Source organism: Catharus ustulatus, chromosome 26 (assembly GCF_009819885.2).
Source record: "Catharus ustulatus isolate bCatUst1 chromosome 26, bCatUst1.pri.v2, whole genome shotgun sequence".
Lineage (NCBI taxonomy): Eukaryota > Metazoa > Chordata > Aves > Passeriformes > Turdidae > Catharus > Catharus ustulatus.
In genome coordinates this window covers 2,752,129-2,775,474 of record NC_046246.1, presented here as the reverse complement: position 1 = coordinate 2,775,474, position 23,346 = coordinate 2,752,129, and the positions used below count along the sequence as shown (strand labels likewise).

Below are 23,346 nucleotides of genomic sequence, written 5' to 3'. Positions count from 1 at the left end.
GGAGCTGTGGGGATGTGTCTGCCCAACAGGGACAGCAGCTGCACTCAGTGGGCTGCAGGCACTGATGGGGACACACAGCTCTGTGTTTGAGCAGCCTCTGACCCTGCACAGAGGGTGAGGCACAGACTGAAGCCTGAGGGGCCAATCCAGCTGTCTCCACCCTGTTTTGGGAAGGAACAAGGACATTCTGCTTGTCTACAAGGAAAAGCACTTGTTTCTTTTTCTCTTAGGGTTCAACTGCCTTGCACAAGCCACAGAGTTGTGGCCTGCAGAGTGTGACACATAAAGCTTCAGATAAATGGCCCCCCGGTCCCAGGCAGGAGGAGGTGTTGCTGTGTGTTGGTTTGGCTCAGTGGATGACTTCTTGGTGCAGGATCTCGACTGGTGATGAGAAGATTATGCAAAGCTTATTGCAGAGACAGTGATAGGGAACCAACTCCTTTCTGAACAACATTTTCTGCTCTCCTCTCACAATTTGTAAAGTAACCAGTGGGGAAAGGCATCCTCTTGCCTGGAGACAAAGGGTGCTGGAAATAACAGGTACTGAGGTGACCACTACCCCAGCCAGCAAGGGTGTATGAGCAGAATGCAAACTCTCCATGGGAACTGAAAGCTTTCAGTTGTGGAGGACAGCTGTCATGGGCTGGTGGATGTAATCACAGGGACACTGCTGGGATCCTGTGTGAACACAAGTGAATAAAAAGAAGTTCTCTCTTGTGCAAGGAGTACCATTGTTCAGAGAGGTTAGGTAGTCAGAGTTTCCACGTGGAGACAGACCTATCATCCTACAGGGAAGATTAAGATTGCAGGTACAGAGATGAGAAGTGGGAGTGCCCTGAGCAAAGTCTCTGCAGCTGCTTCTTCAGCAATGAAGAAAAAGAATTCACTGGTAAAGCTCCTGTACCTTTCAAATCGCATTACAAAACTGGTTTCAGGCTAGTTGAAGCCTCTGGAGAGGTTACAAACAGGTGGGGTGCCTGTGAGTTTGGTACTATCCTGCCTCTTGCTTCACCATGGTCACTGAGGAGGGAATGCAGCTCATCGCCGAGATGTCCGGCCGGCCCGGGCAGCGCCCTGGAAGAGACAAACCCACAGATCAGACTGCCCACAGATCAGACTGCCCACAGGTCACAGATTGTACACAGATCAACCACAGACTGTCCACAGGTCACAGACTGTCCACAGATCAATCACACACTGCCCACACATCACAGACTGTACACAGATCACAGACTGCCCACAGGTCACAGACACCAATCACAGACTGCCCACAGACACAGATCAGACTGCCCACAGGTCACAGACTGCCCACAAATCAATCACAGACTGCCCACAGATCACAGACTGCCCACAAATCACAGACACAGATCACAGACTGCCCACAGATCAGACTGCCCACAGATCACAGACACAAATCACAGACTGCCCACAAATGAGACTGCCCACACATCACAGACACCAATCACAGACTGCCCACAGATCAATCACAGACTGCCCACAGATCACAGACACCAATCACAGACTGCCCACAGGTCACAGACTGCCCACAAGCCACAGCTGTCCCTGGAGCACTTCTGCTCTGCAGACAAAACTGCAACTGCCCTTGGCAACCATCCCCAGTCCCACCAGGATCACAGTCCCATGGAGGTGGGGGGTGTTTGGAAGACAAAGAGGTTCCATCAGCTGGCAGTGAGCCCAAAGCAGAGACCTGGCCTCATGCAGGCTGAGGTTCTGAACTCTCTTCATGCTGTAATGTACCCATTTCCACACCCAGCACGTGGGTCCTGGAAGTGAAATGCAGAACACCTGACAAGAGAGGAACTGGAGCACACCTTGTGTCACATTTGGGCTCCTGCTACGGTCAGTGGAGGCCTGGGCAAGGCAGAAGACCCCAGTGAGGATCTCATGTTACAGGGATGACTTAACCACAACTTTTATTTGCTGTTGACCCAGCAAATTGTTTTATTTATTTATTTATTTGTTGTTTTAAAATGTTGTTTTATTTGTTGTGCAAAGGAAGCACAGCCCAGCCTCAGATGCAGGAGGCACCTGGCCAGATGAATGTCACTGTGGGCATTTCAGACCTTCTGATGACCACACAGAATATTGCTGGGCTGCCTCTCTTCTCAGCTACCAACAAGGACAGTGCCAGTTCACCACTCTCTGCTGCAAACACTGCCTTCCTTCAAATATCAGTCTGCAAAGCTCAGCTGGGACCATGGCCCTCTGGGATCTTGACTCTGTGCCACTCACAGAAGTGTGACTCTCTGCACTCCTGCTGCTCTCAGTGAAATACACTGGTGACAGCTATGGGGTCTTAGACATTTCCTGCTATGGATGACCCATAAATGGAAAGATGCACTTTGCTTTGGGCAGCTGAACAGGCCAAGAGGGAATTCCAGGAGAAAAAGAAAGTTTTTTGTACAGACTGTACACTGAGAAATCTGCCTGGACCCCTATATTGTCAGAAGGAAGCCCCCTGTGAAGAGGCTGAAATACACATTTTTTTCATATTTCAAGCAGTAAGAATGATTACAATGTAGGCCATTTTCCACTCCTTTGTGTGTCCAGAAAGATGTGTTTTAGGTGGCAGAGCAGCAGGGTGTAGCAACAGAGAAACACTCTGGTAGTACTGCTGCCAGCTGAGCAGGGACTCTGCTTTTGTCTCTCCAAATGTTTTTTAACATCCCTGGTTGATTCATGTAGCAGAGGATGACTAGGTGCAGTGCCACTTAGTTCTTCTTACTTCTTAGTTCAGAGAACATTCTTAGCCATAAAACTTGCTGAAACAAGTTTATAACAGAAAATACAGCAGTCACTCCACCCCTGGGAGTGAGCCCTAACCTCAGACTTGATTTCTCCTATGAGAGTAGAGATTTTTTGGAGAAGTTCTCTGAGTCAGGCTCCTGGGAGGTCAGTTCAGATATTGGCTTCTTGCCTTGTAAGTCCCTTCCCTCACATACCTGCTCCTCTCCTTGGAGCCCTGCTGGTGCAGGGGAGTTGGATTCAGGGTCCTGCAGCTCCACCTTGGTGGCTGTCCTTTTCCCCAGAGTGTCAGCCTGTAGCAGGTACTCAGAAGAGCCATAATGCTTCCTTCTGGAACTGGACACAAAATCCTTGCTTTCATCCTGTGTGAAGGAAAATAAAAAGGGTTGGGATGCAGGGTCTATGAGAGGTCTGGAACAGCACTGGGGTGCTAGCCCCAGGTTTGCAGTGTAAGGTGGGGGCTTGAGTCCCTTTAGCAAGGAGGGACTTTTATAAACCACCAGGCCAGCTCTGGCATGGCCTCATTTCATAGAGATTTCTTCTCAAGAACTATCCAGTAATTTTAACCCAAGTTATGGGTGCACAGTCACAAAACAGAACAGATCCTTTGGACAGAATTACTGAGGTCCAAGGACAGATGAAACCACTGATATGGTGTGGCTGGCTGCTTAAGGAAAAGCTTCTGTGGAGTCAGTGGGAGTGAAATGGTGATGAATACTGTAACTGGATTTGCATGGCAAGCTTTTGGTAGGGGATGGGAGGCGCTATCAGGGTGGATTCTGTGAGCAGCTGCCAGAAACTTCCTCCATGTGCCTCAGAGGCAATGCCAGCTGCTTCTGAGGTGGACCTGCCACTGAGGCTGAGGCCACCAGAGAAGGGAGCAGCATCTCTGTGATAACATACTAAGAAGGAAAAATGTTATTGCATGGAAGTAATTGTGGCCAGGGACGAGAGAGAATTGAGAATATGTGAAAGGAACAGCTCTGCAGATGCCAAGGTGAGGCAAGAGCTCCAGGAGCCAGAGCTGAGATTCCCCTGCAGCCTGTGGCAGACCTGGTGAAGCAGGCTGTACCCTGCAGCCTGTGGAGATCCACAGCAGGGCTGGGACCCACCTGCAGCCTGTGCAGGAGCCCCACAAGCAAGTGCCTCCCCAAAGAAGGCTGTGACCTCGTGGGAAGCCTGTGGGGAACAGGCCCCTGGCAGGGACCTGCAGACCATGGAAAGAGAGAGCCCACACTAGAGCAGGTTCACTGGAAGGATTTGTGACCCCTTGGGGGACCCACACTAGAACAGCCTGATCCTGAAGGACTGCAGCCCATGGAAAAGTGACCCATGTTCAAGCAGTTCATGAGGAACCACAGCATGTGGGAAGAACTAAAGCTGGGGTTCATGGAGAACTGTCTCCTGCAGGAGGGATCCCCTGGGGACTCCTCTCCCCAAGCAGCAGCAGAAACAACATGTAATGAACAGAACACAACCCCCATTCCCCTCTCCCTGCACTGCTGGGGGTGAAGGGTTAGAGACTGGGAAGGAGGGAGGGGTAAGGGAAAGTGTTTTTGAGATTTGTTTTACTTCTTGATATCCTGCTCTGATTTTGACTGGTAATAAATTAAATTAATTTCACCAGGTCAAGTCTCTGTTGCTGGTGACAATAATCTCTGAGTGATGTCCCCTGCCTTTATCTCCACTCCTGAACCTTTCATTCTATTTTCTCTCTCCTATCCAGTTGTGGAGGGGAGTGGTAGGGAGGGGCTTTGGTGAGAGCCTGGCAGCTGGCCAGGGTCAGCCCTGGACTAATGTACTAACACTGAACAGGGGAGACAGGGCAAGGGGCAGCACATCCCTGGAACTGCCTGGGAAACTCTTCCAGCAGATGCACTTCTACCATCAGAAGTGATGATGGTTTCTCCTGAAGACAAGCCTACCTTTAGAATTTTGCCAAATTCATGCAGCAGACAGCCCAGCTCCAGTCATGAATGCATCCATCTGACATTGCTGCTGCTCATCTGCAGCACATCTGCACTAATTTTCATCAAACATCACACCAGAGGAATACAGGCTTTGTGAAACACCAACTCTAACAGAATGACTGCTTGAGGTCTTGCATTGCCTCAGGTCTTTATTAGGGAACTGGAGAAAGCTGCTGCCAGCAGCAGAGGGAGCTGGTCCCCAGGCTGCAGCACCCACTCATCCATCACAGCTCCTGCTGCCTGGGGCTCCCAAAGCAGCATTCCAACGAGCTGCTGCTCCTGCAGCACAGAGCTGCATTACAGACAGTCAATACCTCCTCTAGCTTCATTAGAGACATTTGCCTGCATCAGCAGTACACAAAGGGGAGGTTGCAGTGGAAGGGAGGAAGACAGATTTTGGCAAAAACAGCACAGATCCCACATTTCCCATGTAAGATACTCAAGGCAATGTCAGACTGTGGATAGTGGAGCTGGAAAGAGGTGACATTGATACCTTCATAGGACAGCTCAGTGCCCAGCCTTCTGCCAGAGCAAACAGCTGCACCTTTCACTGAAGCACAAATCCCAGCTGCTGTGATATGAGGCATATTATAAGCCTGAGATACCCCTCAAAGGGTTTTTTCTGAAGGGTATATGCAACAATTTAAGTTGCATACAATTTGCTATATCTAGTACAATTGAGTAGCTGCAGTCTTTCAGATTAACTTCATACTCCTCATTTACAAACTGAAAGTACACACTCTATGGCCAAGAACTCAGGTTTGTGACTATGTGGTGCCAAGGGTGATTTTATTGCAAAGTGTGGCACAGAGACAGATCCTGAGCTCAGTTCTTTGTGAACAAGCCATGTGGTTGCTCTCACAGGCAAGGCTGAAGCCAGCTCATCCTGGATATATTTGGGTTGACCAGGCAGAGATCAGGCTGCTCTGTCAGGGACACCTCAGCTGCTGTGCAGGTACACTGCACAGCTGGCAGATTTGATCTGGCAACAACCTGGACAGCACCTGCAGAATGCACTGGGGGCTGTCAGGAGGAAAATTGAAAAGAAATCCCCGAGTGTCTTTACTGTTCAGGGCTCTGCAACCAACACATGAACTCAGCTGTGAGCAGAGCCTGCTTCAGCTGTGAGAGTCAAGGTTGTGGGTGCAGTGAACTGAAACTCCTGGGATAAAGGACACCCTAGGAAGGGATCTCTCATTTCCCAAGCACACAAACTGCTGTTATGCAGAAGGACAACTTCAATCATATCAGCTCTGCTTGGATTCCTGAACGAGCAGTACAGATTGCCTGTGACCCACTCTGGCCAGGGAGACAATGTATTCTCAGTTTCCAAATGTAGCTGGAAGGCCACCCTGTACTTTCTAAAACCAGGCAACACTCTCTGCAAAGCTGAGTGCAAATTCTTCTGTGTTTCTCACAGCCAGAGAAGCGGAAGAGAAGATTTGAAAATGTAAAACTCCTTGCCCATCTCCACCAGTTCATCTCTGTCAATGCCAAAGTCATTCAGTCATGAACCCATTCCCTCTGCCACCAGCCCTGTCAGATTATCCAGCGTGGTTCCTCCTGCAGGCTGGCAACAGCAGCAGCTGCTCACAGCAGTGCTAAAGGAACAGCAGAGGCAGGAGCTGCAGCACAAACCATGTGGGGTGCAATGGCCAGAAGGGCTCGTGCTGCCAGTGAGCTCACTGGGGAAGCACATCTCACCAGAGCAGCTGTCTGCACTGTCACTGCTTCAAGGGATTCCCCTCACTGGCACCAGGCTCAGCAACAGGGAAAGAGCACAGCAGTCCTTGTGGCTCCTGCTCCTTTTCAGGTGGAGTATGTACACAGAGCAAGGAGAGAGAAGCCTTGTGTTACCAGCCACCACCCATCTGTTTAGGGGATGCCCAGGAAACATTTCCAGACCAGAGTCTGGTTTCACATGAGGAAATAGTGAAGCTCTTACCAAGAAGACCTCCAATTATCTCTACAGCTGCCATTAGAGCTACAACTCTGCCTCATGCACAAACCCACCCAAATCTGTTCATTTCCATCATTTTTTCACTGCTACTCCAAATTTAAAATGCCACACAAAGTCACTCTGAAAAGCATACCACATCCTACTTAAGCTGTGACTGTGTCTTCTCTGAGGCTACTATATAGTTACTCATATGGCATTACAAGACCCAAGCAGATGGATCTCATTTCAATAAGGCTAAATCTGGCAATTCACACATGAGAAAGCTGTGGGTGCTGAGAGTTGTGAATTCACTGAAGGAAGATAGCAGGAGCTGGGAGAGGCAGCACTTAGGAAATGAGCTGTAAGAATTTCAAATCACACATCCTACAACAGACAGCTTGGAAAACTTCATCAGCTGAAAGTGTTGAATACAGGATACTCACAGGTAGTGTGTTCCTCTGGGAAGCAGCAGCTGCTGGAGGATCACTGCCAGAGCTCCTGCATGTCAGCAGCTCAGATGCACTTAGGTTACTTTTGGTCCTTCGGGACCCCAGTACAGGGTCAGGGGCGCTCCAGGAATTAGCAGTGGCACTCGTCCTCGATGAGGTCTGTTCCAGGAAGTCTGCCTTTGAACTATTCCCTTCCCCTTCTGAAAGGTCCACTGAGGACCTACACAAGTTTGTGACACTGAAAGTTGCACTTTTCTCCACTTTGGTTTGAGAGTCCTCCAGGGAATGTAGGCCTTGTCGTGTTCTCCAGGAACTTCTCACAGTGACGTGCTTTGTTTCGGATGAACTTGCATCTGATGAGCCATGGCTCTTCCAGCTGATTGTCTCCAAAGGTGTCTCACTGCTCCTCTCCATCAGCTCAGAAGTCTTTAGCATAATGCTGCTTCTTGAGACCACTGTTTCAGCTTTACTTCTTGCTGCCTCTCCACTTCTGTCTGTCTCAGATGACTTCAGAGCACTTCTATTAACCGAAATCTCAAAGGGTGAAGTGACATTGTTTGTTGTTGAAGGTGAAGGCTCATTTGAAGCAACTCTGATATTGCTGGTGGTAACATGCCTTTCCTTTGCTGCTATATCTGAAGTGCTCCTTGGAGCTGTTGGTTCAGAAGGGAAGATTGTGATGCTGCTTGACATTTTATTTGTTACCGTTTTAAAAGCAGACTTCTGTTTCTCTGACTCTGCCTCTGAAACAGCCCCTCCCATGACTGCCTTCATATCCTTCTCAACAATTGCAGGCTTAATGATGGCTTTTGATCTCAGAGCTTCTCTAGGGCTGAAGGTTCTTCTGGATTTCAGTCCTCCAGTGTTGGCATCTGATGGATTTATGCACTTAGTAGAGTCTTCATCATTCACAGTTCTTTTGTCATTTTCAAAAAGTGATGCTCTAAAAACTCCCCTAGAATTAGAGAACTGTTTGGAACCGACTTTCCTTCTTGTCTCAAAATCTGACTGAGTGGTTGGGTTTTTGCCTCTCCCTGATTCTTCATCTGAATTCAGTTTTTCCTGGTTACTCTGGATGGTTTTGGAGTCAGTTTTTAAACCCATATTTACATGATCTGTTGCTGAACCTGAAGACTGCTCGATGCCTTCTTTTTCCAGACCTGTGAGAATCTGCAGAATGTCCTCCTGGCTCCTGGAGTGATGGGAACGCTTCGTTAGCGTGGAAAGCTTCACACTTTCAAGTGATGTATCAGCAGCTTCCTTTTCCTGGGACATTGCTGCCCTTTTAGCCCTCCCCTCTGAGGGCTGTCTGTGGGATGCAGCAAAAGTGCTCGCTGCTTCCACTTTAGAGGCAGCAGAGTCTGACACACTGGAGGACACGTGGTACCTGTATGCTGAGACGGTGCCATTGGAAGAGGTGTGGTTACCCCTTGTGAGCTGCATGTCCCTCAAGCACTCACTGACTTCATCCTGACCTGTTTTCAGCTTCTCAGCCAAAGAACCCATTGATTCTCCTTTGCCTGACTTTTCATCCCGTGTGTCAGCACCATTTTGGCAGTTGCTACGGAGCACCTGAGATGGCTTTTCAGCCTTGGATCTCAGGCCTGTATCACCAACAGGTTTGGAAAGTGCTTTCCAAGACTTCTGCTCCTGTGCAGCAGGAGGATATCGGCTGAGGACAGATGGCTGCTCCTTGGATCTCCTCCCCTCATTCTGCACAACGCAGCTTTCCTTCTGACCAGAAGAAATAGTGGAAACTAAAGATTTCTCTTCCACTTTTCTTGTATCTGTGCCAGCAGTGTCTGAAAGGGCAGATGCACCAGAAGTTTTCCCTGCTCTTCTGTTCCCTAAGCTTGGACTGGGCACCTGCTTGCCACTGTGGCTGTAGCTGTCATTGCTGCTGGAGAGGTCCCTGTTGCGGGCCCTGTCGCGGCGCTGCTGCGGTGACAGCTCCCTTGGCTTGTGCTTGGCAGCTGTCAAATCACCCAGCACACCTCTGTACTTAGGTCGGTCATGTTTGCCTCTGCTAGAAAAACTTGTATCTTCATTTTCAACTTCTCCATTCTCCAGATCTTTCTGTTTCTTTATTTGCATTTTTATTTCTTCTAGCTGACCTGCTAAGAGTTTGTTTTTATTCTGCTCACTTAAGTAACTGTCTTGCAGGTCATTATTTTTGGCTCTCACTTTTTTAAGTTCTTCTTCTAAAGATTCAAAATGTTTGATCTGAGTTTTAAGTTTCTCAATTTCTTGGGTGAGATCTTTCACTTTGTTGTCTTCCTGGTTTTTATTCTTTTGGTTTTCTGATTTATTCCTGGTTTCATTTTCCACATGTTTCAGGTAATCCACGCTTCCCTTCCTCCTGGTCTCTTTAGAAGGCAGTGCAGAAGTCAAGTCATCTTCAATTCTCATATCATTTCTGTCCAGGAGATTGTTGGATGACCTTTCCAGCAAGTTGGATGCATTTCTAGTTTGATCTGCCCTATTTAGTTTATTGTTTTGTTCTAGTTTCTGTGTTAGCTCCTGGATTATTTTTTCATTTTGTTTTTCTCTTTCATTAAAATGTTTTCTTTCCGTGATAAAGCTCATGGCTAAGGATTTCAGCTTTTCTAACTCAGCTGTTAAGGTCTGCTCAGTTTTATCCAGCCTGTCCTCAGATGATTCCAGTTCTTTCACTTTCACTCTGAGTATTTCTAATTCTGTAGATATCTTTTTGGTCAAGTTCTTTTCTTCATTGAGGCTAAGACACAGCTGTGTACAGTCATTCTTGCTCCTGCTGAAGGCCTCCTCCAGCTTCTCCAGCTCTGCCATTCTCTTCTGAAGGAGCTCAATTTCTGCCTTCAGATCTCGAGTGAGGCTCTCCTCCTCTTCAAGCTTCTCTTTCATTAATCTGCAAAGCTCTTCAGCCTTCCTAATTTCTTCATCCTTGCCTTCAATCTTCAGCACTCTTTTCCTCAGGGCCTCAATGTCAGCCAGCATGCTGGAGTTGCTGCCTTCTGCCTGGATAACTTTGTCCTGGAGGTCAAGCAGCTCATCCTCTGCTTTCTGCAGATTTTTAGTTGCTTCCTCCAGTTCATCAAGGCGGCGACTAAGGCTCTGCAATTTGAAACGTAGGTGCCGATTTGAGGTTTCCTTGTAACCTGTACATTCTGCCATGATTATTTGATTCCTTTTAGAATAAAGCTTTTCTTAGTCTGGGTGAATGGTATACACCTTGCTTATTTCCAGTATGTTATTGTTCCTTTGAGTGGAGGCAATCTCACCCTAAAAGAAAAGAAATGCTCAAAATCAATATAAGAGCTCAGAATATAAATATATCCACTGTTTAAGTTGGACTGTAAATGTTTATATAAGTAACTTTTTAATTAAACACATTTCTGAGTACTAAATTAGGTGAAATGAAATTGCAGAGTTCATTTACTTTGGTTATACAAGGTTTCCAAAACCAGCCTGTTTATGGGCACTGAGCATCCTCTTCTGCTGTCTGCACAGATGATTTGTGATCCTCAGCCAGTGCTCCACAGCCAGGGCAGCTGCTCCCATGTGAGACCCCAGGCTCACACTCGTGCAGGACTCAGGTCCCTGGACAGACACACCCAAGGAGCAGATACCTCTATTTCCAGCACTGCACCAGTGATGAAGAGTCAGGAACCATAAACAGAATTAGAAAAAGGCAAACCCCAGCCATGTGGTAACCACTGAGGATGGGGCAAGCCCCCAACACCAGCTTGCAGAAGCAGAGGACTTGGAGCTGCTGCCATTTGACACTGCCAGTATTTCTCTGACATCTCAGGCTCCTCAGCAGAAATCTTCACCTGGGCTGTAGTCACATCCCAAGAACACTTTGCCAGTGGAGTTTCAAGTTTCTCCCTCCCATTTCAAAAGCTGTTGTTACCCTCAGCTGCCACCCACACGCCCACCCAGGAGATGAGCAGCTGCTTGTGCCTCTCCTTGCTGCTGCTGAGCATGAGCAGCAATTAGAACACATCAGTGCACTCTGACACACTCAATGTGAACTCTTCCCAGCTCAACTCAGAGCTGGCAGGGTGCTTTTGAAACAGCCCCTCTGTGCTTCCAGGGAGGAGCAGGAAGGGGCTTCTGGGCAGACCAGAATGGTGACTGGGAGGATGTGAACCCTCCCTCTGGCACTCAGCATTAGCACTGTCCTGTCCTGGGGCATGGCCCAAAGATGAGGGCTACTGCAAAGGTGAGGGGAGGCAGGGTGACTGCAGCTCTTTGATCTGCACCTCTGCTCAGCCAGTCTGTCTTGGAACAGGACTTGACCTCCAGAATTTTTGTGGACCTCTCCACACAGGAAACACGCAGGAGTTTCCTATTACAGAGTGTCAAGAAGTGATGGGCAGGATGTGGGGAGGAGACAGTGCCAGTGAGGGAGGCAGCAGCACCCTGGCACACAGCCTTGGGCTGGGGGTGATCCATTGGCAGGCAGGAACCCTGGGCTGTGGACAGGCACCTGCCACACACACCATGGGGACTGTCCTGGTGCACACCAGCACCCTGTGACCCATCTCCTGTAGGACCTCCCTCACCCTGGGGAAATCACCTCCCTAGCTGGTCTCAGGCTCTTCCAGCCCCTGAAAGGAGCACACCAACAGTACCTGGAGAGGAACCTTGGTGTCCTGGCAGCAGTGCACCCAGCCTTGGCCACCTGCCTGCCCCCTCCCTTAGCACCATGGCCATGGCCTGCTCCTGGCCCTCCTTCCCTCATGCTGGCCACACACCACCGAGGCCACTGCAGCTGCCTGCAGGCAGGAGAGGCTGCTCAGACCCCAGCAAACCCCATGAGAAATGTCACTGGACCAGCACAGGAAAAGCCACAGCGAGCAGATTCGCAGTGCTCTGAAAACAAAAGCCTGTCCCCACTCCAGGCCATGGAGCTGGGAGTTAATGGTTAACCCAGCACCAAGGACTGGCAGAAGGGAGAGCAGCCTGCTCCCCAGGCAGCCAGAGCACCATGCAGGCACAGCTGGGCAGGGCTGGTGCTGGAGCATTGCTCTGACACTGCCACAGGGTCTGCACAGGCTGGGGATTGTTCATGGAGGGATTCAGAGCTGGACCAGGCTCTGGAATTTCCCAGCACCTCCCCAGCTGATGTGATTTACTGCCAGGGAGGAAAGAGGCTCACTCTCATTAGTTTAATAAGGAGGAGATGTAAAGCAACATCTTCTACAAACAATAAGAGAAAGGATCTACAAAAAGCCTCCTAGCTGAAGGCCCTTTAACTTCCTGGCATAGCCAGAAGTAACCTCAGTGCTTGGAGACAGAGCCAAACCAAATCAGAATTACAATAAAGTGCACATTTGTAAGATTGAGGGAAATTGGACAATATAAAATATTATCTTAGGTAGTGACTGCTTTGAAATTATGATTTGAGTTAGGGCTTGGACCAGAGAGCTCAAGGGGACTTCCAACCTAAACTGCTCCAGCTGTTTGTGACTGCTTTTCTCTGTCTGTAAATGATACCAGAAAGAATAGCACAGGATTCAAACACTGAGACTATAACTAATGCTAATTAATATTGTTGGTGGATATTTAAACAAGAGCTCTTAAATAAATCTCATAAAGAATGTAAATGTACTGAACAATCTGATATGAATGTATGGACTTCATATTTTTCTCTCTTTCTCTCTCTTTTGGAAAAGTGAGCAGTTCTCAGCCTACCTCTATCTTACAATTTTTGCAAAAAACCCCATCAAATACCCAAACCAACAAAAAACCAAAACAAAACCCCCAAACCAAACAAACAAACAAACCCCACAAAAAACCCACACACAAACAAAAAACCCACACACAAACAACAATAAAAAACCCACCCAAAACCAAACAAAACAAAAACCCAAACAGAAACAAAAAAGCCACAGGAAGAAAAGATGATAACTTTCATAAACAGCAAATAAACTGTGGCAATGGCAAATGTATTTATTAGAGCACACGGAGTCAAACCCCAATTTCACACAATTTAACCAATTCAAAGTAGTAACACAGTACCAAACACTGGAGTGAATTTGCCAGAATTCACTATTTAAATGACTCATTCTGACTCTGCTTTTCCCCACCAATTTATCATTGGGTTTTCTGATCCTCCTCAACACGTGTGCATATCTTCTAACCACATTTATATTTAGCATTATCAATTGCCTGCTCCCACTATTTAAGACAGACTGCCTTTGAGGGCTCTTCTGACTCTGCATGGCTTTGGCAGCAGCATCCTGTTAAACAGCTGTGAGAATTCAGTGCTCAAGACATTTACTAGAGTCATAACTCTCAATTACACTTCATGTTCCTAAATTGAATTTTTTCTGCACACTCACTTTTGCTCATTATCTACAATTCTATGAAAATGTTTCTTTAGCAAAATCATTGGATTAAACTCCCCCTGGAACTACTTTATCTTGCCTGCACAAAACATACAGTCAGTTCACAGCAGTGAACAGAGGAAAAAAAACTCCAGCTAGAAACATTTGTGTTAGCTAAACATTTTATTAATTGGGATATAAGAATCATCTGTTTCAGGAACAGCAATTAAATAACTACTACCTGAGACCTACTGACATCAGAGTTCCTTAGGCCCACGATGCTGTTCCTCTTCAGATGCACAGAAGCATCTTACCCTACCCATCATTTTCCTTGCTCTGATTTCTTACCCTACCCATCATTTTCCTTGCTCTGATTTGTTCTTACCCTACCCATCATTCTCCTTGCACTGACTTGGTTCTTGGGATGAGTCCCACAAGCACCCACTGTTCTTGATTTCAGGATGTCCCCAAATTACTCATGTGGGACAGTAACTGTTGGAACTGACTCCTACTGCTCTTCCTGTTATGCCAAGATAAAAGTGCAGCCAGCTGCCACACACATCTGTCAAGTACTAGGAGACACTGACATATCTCACAAGCACATTTTGCATTTAATCTTTGGGTTTTTCAGTCTTTTTGCTTGCACTTTTATACTGATAATGCAACATCCCCCTGACAGTGGCTGGGAGAGCCTGAGCTCCCAGTGATGGCACTGCTGGTCTGCCACAGCACTGATCATCACAGCTTATAGGATATATTTGGCTTTACCCAATCATAAAGAGGAATGAGAATTATTAATGGCTTAGTCTGCAATCTCTTTTTACTAATTTATTTGTTTGCTCTTCAAGTTGCCAGGGTTTTCCATAGACTGTGGAGAGCAGCACTCATCAAAGGCAATAGAAAATCAACAGATTCAAGCACAGCTATAATCAGAGAACAGAAAAGCAATTTGCCTCATTGGAGTTTGAGTCCTTGGGATCCTGTGTGTTGTGAAACCACACAGGCTGAGGTTTGCATTCCTTAGCTGACAGGTGGCCCAGTTTCAGGTGAGGAGCAGAACAGGGCTATTATCCATGCTCTTATGAATGGAGCATAGATCTGCTACTACTCCCTCCACTTGCCAAATGCTGGGGTGAACTTAGATCCCCCTGTTCTATTTTCTGCTAAACTATTACTCAGAACATCCCTGGGAACTGTATTTTTGCACTGAACACAATGCTAGGAGTGTTTGGACACATCTGGGGAAAGGGAGCCTTAGGCAAACAGGTCTCCAGACTGTATTCAGATGACATTAAGTGACTGACTAGTCACTTCAGGCATGAGGACAGCTCTGTGGATGTACATCAGCAAAACCTGGAGTACAAAGGGGACTCTGAGCAGTCCCCACTGGCCAAGCAGACAGGGAGAAGCTGATGAAACCATGCTCCTGTTCTAACACATACTTCTCCACCTGAAGCATAGGTTAGATGTGTTGGTTGGGTTCTGCCCCATGTGCACATACAGTTTTAATTAAAAGGTTTCTGGTGTTGCATACGTATGCAAGGGAGTGTGAACATGTCACACTCACACACAGCAATGCTGCTGATGAATCATGCTTCTATCACAGCTCAAGAGCACCACTGGGACTTTTCTGCCCTGCCCCAGGGTGAAACAGGCTGGGAGGAGTCCAGCATGTCATTCTTCATTTGTACAATAAAATTTCTCTACCATCTGTACAGAAGAAGATCACAGATGTCACAAATTGCAGCAAATGGCAATACTGTGGCCAGAGCCTTCAATCAGTTAAAAAGAGAAGGAAGGGAAGGTTTTTTTAATATGATTTTGCCTTTTGTGAGTTCTTTCCAGCACTTGGTTCTTGATTTGACACAATGACACACAGTGATGAGAACAGGAGAAAAAACACTCAATAAAAGAAAAAGGGTATAAAACAAGATAGACTGAACAAGAGCCAAAGTCCCCTATGTGACACCAACCCTGAATGCATCTAACAACCTCCTGGGACAGCTGAGGAGGCAGATAACATATTTGCTTGCTTACATGGGAAGGGGACAGGGGCTCCCTGGCCCCACTGAACACAAAGGCAAAATGCCAAGTGACTTTTTTGAACATATTTTGAAGAACAAATTGTCTCAGAAATGGCATCAAGTGGGAAAGGAAATTCTAAGTCAGACAAAAGCTCAGCAATGTGGAAGTGGACTGACTGTTGACTAATACAATATGAGACTAGAGATGTGAAATAATGAGACAGCAGTCAAAAATAACCACAGTGACCGCAACCTTCAAGGAAACTCAAATTATGACACCAAATAGCATCCACAGCAATGTGAGAGACTGCAGCAGGCTCTGCAGATGCCACAGAGGATCTGGCACATCACTGAGTCACACTGACCCACGTCAACACTCCAATCACCCAGTGGACTCCTCAGCATTGCTCTTCTTGCAATTTAAAATAAGTTTCCCAAGATGGAGCTGGGAGGGCCAATGCAAAAGCAGCAGAGCACAAAGCCATCCATGGCTGCTTACAGCAGATGCTTTGAGCAGCACTGGGCTTTGAGCAGTTGTGCTTTACTGTGCACAACACAGTAGAGACTTTCCTCCACAAAACTCCTCTGGCTTCCCCATGAAATCACTGTTTGACTCGCACTGAAGGGCTCACTGAAAGCAGGTCTGAGCATTTGCTGAGCAGGTACAGCATCTTCCTTTCAGCAATACAGAACAGTGTTAACCTGCACAGGTGCCAAAGAGAGGGCTGCAGTGGCCTTCTTGCCCTGGGAGCCCCATGGCAAGGGAGATGTGACCCACACCCTGGAGCTCTTGATCAGAAATGGATTGATACTTCCAAAGCCCCTCAGCATGCTGCTCCTATGTGCTATTCTGCACTGGAATCAAAGCTGAGAAAGAAGTTTTATTTCCTCCCATGCTGCCACTTGTACTGTCCTCAGAAGCAGATTTTACTGTCACATTTGATTTCACAAACACTATGCAGGCATCTCTTGAGCGAGTCACAAACTTGGCAGCATCCTGCAGATGGCATGGGAAAAGCAGCCCCAGCTCAGTGGTGCTTTTGTAATAATTACTGGACACAGAGGTCTCCCATCTCCTTCACCCTCCACCCCTCTCTCCCTCCCATCTCTACCAAGCTCATCTTTGAAAGGACTTCAGGGGCCATGGCTCTCACCATCACTTCAGCCCCAAAATAAGTGCTAGCATGAAGGTAGCTGAGCCACCCACGGGCTAGCTGAACACCCCAGACTAACTGAAAAGATTCAGGGGAGATTCAGGGTGAGCAAGATCCAGAAAATTGTTAGAAAAATGAATGAAATAAGATGTCAAAGATTATTCAATGTAAAGAACCCAAAGTTCTATGACTCAGGACATCGCTGAGCAGACAACAGGGAAACACATATTCATTATTTTCATGTTCCTCCCCACCATCTGGTTTGGGCTGCTAGTACAGCCAGGATGCTCCTCAGGAGGCACCTCAGCTGGACCTACAGTGCCTTCTCCTCTGCTCCTTGTCTTCATCTTCCATCACTGCATCTTTTGTGCTTCCCAAACTTCCATTATTCCCAGATATTTAGCATACAGTAAAAGCTCTTACCTTCCACACTGTCACTTTAATAAGCTTGATTCCTGAACCTGGTCTTCTACCCTCTTCATCTGGCCAATATAAATCTTAACTTTCAAGCACAACACTATCCCCTCCACCCTCTTCTGCCATACTTGTGCTGAAGGCTGGGTCAGTAACATCAATCCCAGTTCCTGCTGGTGTTTTCACTCCCTTGTCCCATCCTGTCACCTTCTGCTTGTCTCTGTTCAGTGCCTTGCTTCTGTGGTACACTAGGGAACTTTTTGCTGCACGATGTTATGGAAGCTGGAAGTCCTCATGTGTTCATAAGGAAGCAATTAGATACATTCATGGAAGAAAAATCCCTCAAGGTCATTCCTTGGAACCCACTCCTAGTTCAGCAAGGCCACTTGAGACAAAACTTGCATGTTGGAAGAATCCTTTGATCTGCATGGTTGCACACTTCCCCTGTTGCATTCCCTCCTTCCAAGGTGTCCATTTCCAGCCATTGCTCTCATCCAGTAGAGCTCTTATTATCTTCTTGGGCTCCCTTATTGTCCTGTCACAAACACTTGTCCAGCTGGAACAGGACTAACACTGCACATGTGACAAGTACCACACTGCAAATTGGCTACACACCCAAAAGAATAAACCACACCATTTTTCATCCAGCAGCATCTACAGAGCTGGGAAAGGCCTGCCTGGTACAATACACTTAATAAGATTAACTTCAAGTTCTCACAACCATCTCTGAATCATGTTGCTTGTTAGGCGTGGGCTGCTCTAACCTTCACATTCTTCCTAACACTATACCCAAGAGCCACATGGCTACAAACATATCCCTGTTGGCATGAAAATTACAGAGTATTGTGTGTTTCTCTGCATCCTGTCTGATACAGGGCACATTCCACTCTCCTAACAGAGAAGGACATCTGAGTCAGCTCTGCAGGAACACTCCTTTGATTGCTGGGAGTTTTTCTGCTTAAAAGGTTGGCTCAGACATTTGGAGGTTTCCATGCAGATCCCTACAAACCCTGCAGAAAACTGAGATTACCCCAAAGGTCCTCCCAAAAACACTCTGTAGCACAACTGGCAATACTTGTGACTTTCTCCCTGGAAGAATTCATTCAGTGAAGCTTGTAATTGCTAAAAGGAAAACTTTTCAGCTCCCTTACAGCTGCCACAGGAACAGCCTGAGGAGCTGTCATAGTTCCTGCCTCTCCTGGACTGCTGCAGCTCCAATCCATCCATTTTCTGCCTTGGACAGAAATGAAAGGACAGGCAGGCCTATGTGTGTACCCAAATGTAGTCTGCTAGAGCTGTGCATTCAATACAGAAATATGCAGGCACTCCCCAGAGATAAAAACGTCTGCAGCACTGTCAGATAATCGCTCACCTGACCCCAGTTTGTTAAGGCCAGGTGGATGAATGGCTCTTGGAGACTGCACTGTCATCAGTGACCAAAAAGAGCATGAGGGCACACACCTGGATCCTGAGCCTGGCTTAGGGCTGTCCTCTGTGCCAAGGCCACCTGGCACAGAACAGCCCCTGCCATTTCAACCCTGCTTTGCCTCCAAACATGACAGACCTTGCTCACTTCTGAGCCACCCCCAGAAGATGTCCGGGAAGATCCAGGCCAAGTCATGCCAAGAACTGCACAAACATAAGGCAGCACTGATGTGATCAGAGATCCATGGATCAGGATTGTCCCCACTCCTTAGTACTAACAGGGAAAGTCTTTTGGAAACAGCTTATACAGTCAACTTTAGCTTCATTTCAGGAAGGGCGCCCTGTCCTCTCTGCACACCTTGCCCTGCACCTCCCTCTGCTCTGTGCACCAGGATTTTGTTCTGAGCAGGTCCAGCAGGCACTGCACAGACCCTCAGACTGATGGCATAGTAGCACAAGGAAATAAAATGGAGCCTGAAATACAAATGATCATTCATATTTCAGTGTCTAAATTTTAAATTTCCATTAATCTTTACTAACAGCCCTTTAACTCAAAAATTCTAAGCAGACATCTAGGACTAATTACTTTGATAAAATTCAATACTCAAGCATAAGCCCAGTTTTAACTTCTGTCTAGTAGGTCAACTTTATAAATTATTAGCATTGCTATCCACCCATTGAACCTAACAGCCCTGCCAGTAGAAAGAAACATGATCATCAGAAATGGCCCAAATCAGTAGAAGTTTTACCCCAAATCTCTGTAGAGCTGCTCTTGCTGAAGGGATCCCTCTTCAGGGCATGCTGCTGTTCCCTTTGATTAATCTGTGAGAAGTTTGCCCTGGCCTGGCTAACACTGACACAGCCTCCCCATGCACATCCACCACTTGCCCTGCTTAGTGCAGATGCAGAAGATTAAATTGCTGCATGTTTTCAGGACCCTGTCCTGGGACAAATGGACAGCAGTACTTCTGCAGGCATGCTCAGCAGTCTGCCTTGCCCTGTGCTTGCAGCCTAACAAAGTCTGCATTAGCAGCAATTCAGACTCGTGGAAGGGCACCTGAGGAAGCCAGGGAATCTGATCCAGGTTACAGGTGCCACTGCTGCTGCTCTTGGAGCAAACCAGGGTTTAGAAGTGAACTTTAGAGAGGGCTGTGTGTTAGGGGAGCTGCAGTGCCTGGCATGCATGTGCTGGAGCTCACTGCAGCTGTGCCACTCTGCAGCTTTTGGACAAACATTTGTGGGAGATGTGGGAGAGGCTAGCAGCATACCTCACTCAGCTGCCTGGGCAACAGCAGGGTTAACATCACTGTCATGAAAAGTCCAGGAGGAACTGTCAGCCATTTGAAAAGCCTCTGGCATAAAGGCTGGTCAGCTTGGGTTACACCAGCAGCATCACCTCCAGCTTGAGGCAAACCTCTTGGCTGCAGTTCACAGAATCCACACGCTCTGAAGCAAGACACTGGATGCTGTTACCAATCCAAGGTGCCATCACCAGCTCAGGGTGTCCTCCACAGCCACTTGGTTGTCCTGTGGGAGCAACAGCTGAACTGAGCAAGTGTTCAGGACAGCAGCAGGCACAGCAGGCACGATGCTGCAGCTCCCATTAGCAAGGTACCCACGCAGAGCAGGCTCTGACTCACAGGAACTGCAGCCAAAGCCTGGCTGATTTCTCCCCAGAGTCATGTGAACTGGGTGGACCATGGGTACAGTGTCTCACAACCACCTGTGCAGGTAAAAGAAGGCTGGCTGTCTAACCAAGACACCATGAGTAATCTCTAGATCCTTCAAGGCCTCCCAGTACAAACAGTTGGTAACTCTGTCCCCTGGCTGTACCACAAACACTAAATGTGATCTTGGGCTCCCTTATAACAACCAGCTTTTTTTTTTCTCCCTCTGAGCTCCCAACCTGCAGCTTTTTTGTTCACTGGCAAGTATGAAGTCACATGAAAGGAGGTATTCAGGAACTTACAAGTGACTCATAAATCACTCTTAAATATGATTTGCTCAATGAAGACAGCTGGGTGGATTGAAAGATCCTAACAATAGTCCTTGTGTTCAATTTATTGCTGAATATACCCTCAGGTAATAAAAAAAATAAATAAAATAACATTTACAAACAGGAACATGCTGCCTTTGTGAGACCATGCTTGTAGCTGTGGGGACTTTAACCTCAAAATTAACACTCCATGGACAATGGGGAGACTCCAAGACAAGTTGCCAAGGTGGTGTTATGACACTGGGCAGCTGTGCCACTGAAAACTGCCCACCTGAAAGCCTTGATGAATTTATGGATGGAATAATTCACCTGCAGGCTGAGCCTCTCAAAATGACAACAGCAGACACACAGCATTGGGCCAGGACCAAGGCAAGCAGGACAAAGGTGAGGGCACCTCACTGCCCTGGCAGGCAGAGAGCAGCCACATGCCCTGAGCTACACACTGCTCTGGGAAGAGCTGCAACAGTACCTGAAATTCTCCATAAGCCAGAGCTCCAGGTCTGGTAACTGGCTGGGGCATTCAGCAGTCACTGCTGTGATTCTCCTTAAGGCAGAAAGAGATAACAGAGGAATATCTGGTCTCTGCTTCTTCTCTCCAAAAATGGGCCAGAGTAATTCCCCATTTGCTTGGGGAGAAGTGCCTCCTCAGTGTTTGGGGATAAAGTGTCTCCTTTGACTGGGGAGGGCACTGAAACAGCAGAACAGATGTAACTGCCCAGAGAGACCATCCTCAGCATCCAGCTGCCTCCTTCAGAAGGTAGCTAAGAAGATGTTTGGAGTCAGAAGTGTGGGACAGGATTTCCATCAGGAAGGTCCTGAGCCATACTTCTGCCACAGACAAGGCTGAATAACATCACCAACTTCAAAGTTCTCCCATCTCCCACCAGCCTCTTATCCATAGGATATGAAAGGGTTAAAGATGCCACCCAACTCATGACTATCATGGGAAAACTTTGTTCCAAATTCTCCATTTCATGCTGCCAGAAAACTAACAATCTTGAAATACCTTGTATTAACAAAGCAGTTCTAAAGGGCAGCCTGCATTTGCTTTTGTCCTTCATCATCCAAGGCTGTCGACTCATGGACAAGAGAGAGACAAACTCTACTGCTCTTGGAGCACAGGTATTCCTGCAAGCATTACACAAGATGCTAATGGCAAAATCTGCAGGCTTAATGCCAAGCATTAATTTATCTGAATCCTATCCTAAACGAAGATCAGAGCCAAGAGGGCATGTGCTTTTCTTGCAGCATGTTAAAGAAGTGGAGAGTGAGAAATAGAGCATAAGGCAAAAATGGCAGCAGAGGATCCCCTCGAGGACTTTTCCAGGGCATGGCTGTCTGATGGTGCTCACTTGCATTGTTATTTACGTGCCCTTTTTGCCCTTGTACTCCCTGGGCTGAAGGAAGGATGTTTCACAGGAAGGAAACACTGGCGTGGCTGTACTGAGACAGGACCACACTGCTTCCCCCACCATGCTGCTCCTTTCTACAGAGGAGGGAAAGGGTGGGAAATTCCCATTTTCTCTCTCATCTTAGTCAGCAGTAAGGGGATGAAGCTAACCACAGTCCAGCTCCAATTTCACACAGGGTTAGTGTCCAAAGCTAGAGCAGGTTGCTCAGGACTGCATTAAATTCTGAAAATCTCCAGGGTCAGAAATGCCCCAATCTCTTGGGCCCTGTTTCCTGTCAGAACAGTCTCAGGGAGAAAATGATTGTCCTTTATGTTCAGTCAGAATTTACCATGCTGCAACTTTCTGCATCTAGAATGAGGCAATACCCAGCATCAGTTCAGACTGGTGGATGAAAAGATTGAGAGCAGCCCTGCAGAGACAGACTTGAGGGTATTGGTGGACAAAAAATTGGACATGACCCAGCAATGTGTGCTTGCAGCCTAGAAACCCAACAGTGGTCCTTGGCTGCATCAAAAAAATTATGGCCAGCAGGTCAAGGGAAGTGATTGTCCCACTCTGCTCTCATGAGACCCCACCTGGAGCTCTGGAGTCCTCAGAAAGACTACAACAGGTTCACAGAGAAGATCCAAGGGCTGTAATACTTTTGTGAAGAAGGGCTGAGAGAGTTGGGGGTGTTCAGTCTGGAAAAGAGAAGAATCTGGGCAGACTTTATAGTGGCTTTTCAATATATATAAAGAGGGTTTATAAGAAAGGCACAGACAGACTTTTTTACCTCACACTGTAGTGATGGGATGTGGGCATAGGTTTCAAACTAAGAGAGTAGGTTAAGACTGGATATTAGGAAGAAATCCTTCCCTGTGGAGGTGGTGAGTCACTGGCACAAATTGCCTAAAGAAGTGTGGGTGCCCCATCCCTGGAAGTGTCCAAGGTCAAGTTGGATGGGGCTTGGAGCACCCTGGTCTGGTGAAATATCCACCTGAATCTTGTGACACTCCAGACACCATCTCAGCAGTATTGAGCAGAAAAGAACAGCCTCCACTTGATCTCCTCACTGCAGTCACTGCCATGCTGCCAATGCTTTGCTGAGCCTGCCCAGCTTGCTGCTGCTATTCTTGCTTTTGCAGAGAGAGATGCTCTGTGTGCCCCACCAGCTCACACACAGCTGGGCTCCAAAGCAAGGACAGTGCTGAATTCCCAGCCACATGCCCCAGCAGTTGTAGCAGTCACTAGAGGCACACAGAGCAGAGATTACTAAAAAAAGAAAAAAAAAAAAAAAAAAAGAGAAAACCCACCCCGCGCTCTGCAAATCAGCTCAAAGCGTAGGCAGAGAGGAAAACTGAATGAAGATGATCCCTGTGTAAGGACTTGGGAGCATGCTTCTGCTGTAAGAAAGCCAGAAAAAGCAAGATAGAGAATGGGGCTTGCCACTCCTGCTGGTCGAGGAGGGAAATGAGGGGCAGGTGACCCAGACCCAAGGAATGCC

The 23,346-nt window shown here is 47.4% G+C and overlaps 1 protein-coding gene across 2 annotated transcripts in view; it reads right to left on the bottom strand.

The window, feature by feature from the left end:
* Positions 1-200: 200 nt before the first annotated feature.
* The window catches only part of LUZP1 (leucine zipper protein 1), a 30,939-nt gene continuing 7,793 nt past the window's right edge, over positions 201-23,346 (bottom strand). For both annotated transcript variants that reach the window (XM_033080817.1, XM_033080818.2), the window contains exons 2-4: positions 7,119-10,385; positions 2,964-3,128; positions 201-1,074 (exon numbers count right to left, since the gene is read on the bottom strand). In XM_033080817.1, the coding sequence (XP_032936708.1) occupies positions 1,039-1,074; positions 2,964-3,128; positions 7,119-10,277 (3,360 nt within the window). In that variant the 5' untranslated portion in view covers positions 10,278-10,385 and the 3' untranslated portion in view covers positions 201-1,038. The remainder of the gene's footprint in view (positions 1,075-2,963; positions 3,129-7,118; positions 10,386-23,346) is intronic.